The sequence below is a fragment of the Meleagris gallopavo genome, chromosome 8 (assembly GCF_000146605.3).
Source record: "Meleagris gallopavo isolate NT-WF06-2002-E0010 breed Aviagen turkey brand Nicholas breeding stock chromosome 8, Turkey_5.1, whole genome shotgun sequence".
NCBI lineage: Eukaryota > Metazoa > Chordata > Aves > Galliformes > Phasianidae > Meleagris > Meleagris gallopavo.
In genome coordinates this window covers 25,535,855-25,536,872 of record NC_015018.2, presented here as the reverse complement: position 1 = coordinate 25,536,872, position 1,018 = coordinate 25,535,855, and the positions used below count along the sequence as shown (strand labels likewise).

The window sequence follows — 1,018 nt, the reverse complement described above, 5'->3', positions numbered from 1 at the left end:
CCGTCTGCACGGGTGGGATACGCCGCCTCTTCGGGCAACCTGTGCCACTGCCTCACCGCCTTAATTGTGAAAACTTTGTTACCTGCAGACCCTCGAGGTAACCCACGGCCAACACAAACAGCGCGTGTGGGAACACAGGCAACCTCACTAGCGAGAGCTGGGGTACAGCAGCTCCGGAAGGCGGGCCGGGCCCGTCCGGAGGGCTGTGAGCCGAACCCATCCGTGCCGTTCGGTGCTGCAGGCGGTTCCGCACACGGCTGTGCGCCGAGCTGCTGCAGAGCAGCGGGAGGGAGCCTCGGAAATGCAAATCCGCGCTCTGCTGGGGGATCCCGGCGCACCGGCCGGGCTGGTTTGGCTGCATTTATGCCCTCAACCTTCGAGGCTTTTACCGGCGTTTACCTTCTAACCAGCAGCATGATTCACCCCACGAACCCTGAGGCGCTGCCCGGAGACGAACTCGGGAACGCGTCAGACCGGACAGAGCCCACCCGTCGATCGGTACCCGCTGGCTTTTTATGAAAAGCAGCGATCCCCGTGCCTCGCGGCCACGCCAAGTGCACGCACTCAGGCAGGCCGGCCGCAGCCGAGCCAGCCGGCATGGCGCCGCACTGCAGAACCACCTGCTTCCCCCTCAGCGCCCACCGCGGAGGTGGGCGGCCGACGCCTTTCTCTCCCCTGTAAGAACTACAAGCCCCAGCATGCCCTGCGTGCGGGCGCGGCGCATGACGGGATTTGTGGCTTTCCGGGCAGCCCGGCGCATGTGCGGGCGGGCGGAAGCCGCCATGCCGGAGGGTAAGGGCGCGTTCCGGGAGGTGCTGCCCAAACAAGGTACGGCCGGCGGGCGGGATGCGGCCACGGGCACCGCCGCGAGGCGGCTGACGCGCTGCTCTGTCTCCTTCGCAGGGCAGCTGTCGGTGGAGGACACGGCCGGCATGGTGCTGTGCAAGCCGAAGGTGCTGCCCCTCAAATCGGTGTCGCTGGAGAGGCTGGAGCAGCTGCAGCGCGCGGCCATGGAGGC

The 1,018-nt window shown here is 67.3% G+C and overlaps 1 protein-coding gene across 1 annotated transcript; it reads left to right on the top strand.

The window, feature by feature from the left end:
- Positions 1-720: 720 nt before the first annotated feature.
- Positions 721-1,016, top strand: BBIP1 (BBSome interacting protein 1; the record flags this gene model as incomplete). The annotated part of the gene is made up of 2 exons (XM_010714758.2): positions 721-828; positions 904-1,016. Coding segments are annotated over exons 1-2 (219 nt in total), but the record flags the coding sequence as incomplete, so codon positions are not given.
- Positions 1,017-1,018: the final 2 nt, after the last annotated feature.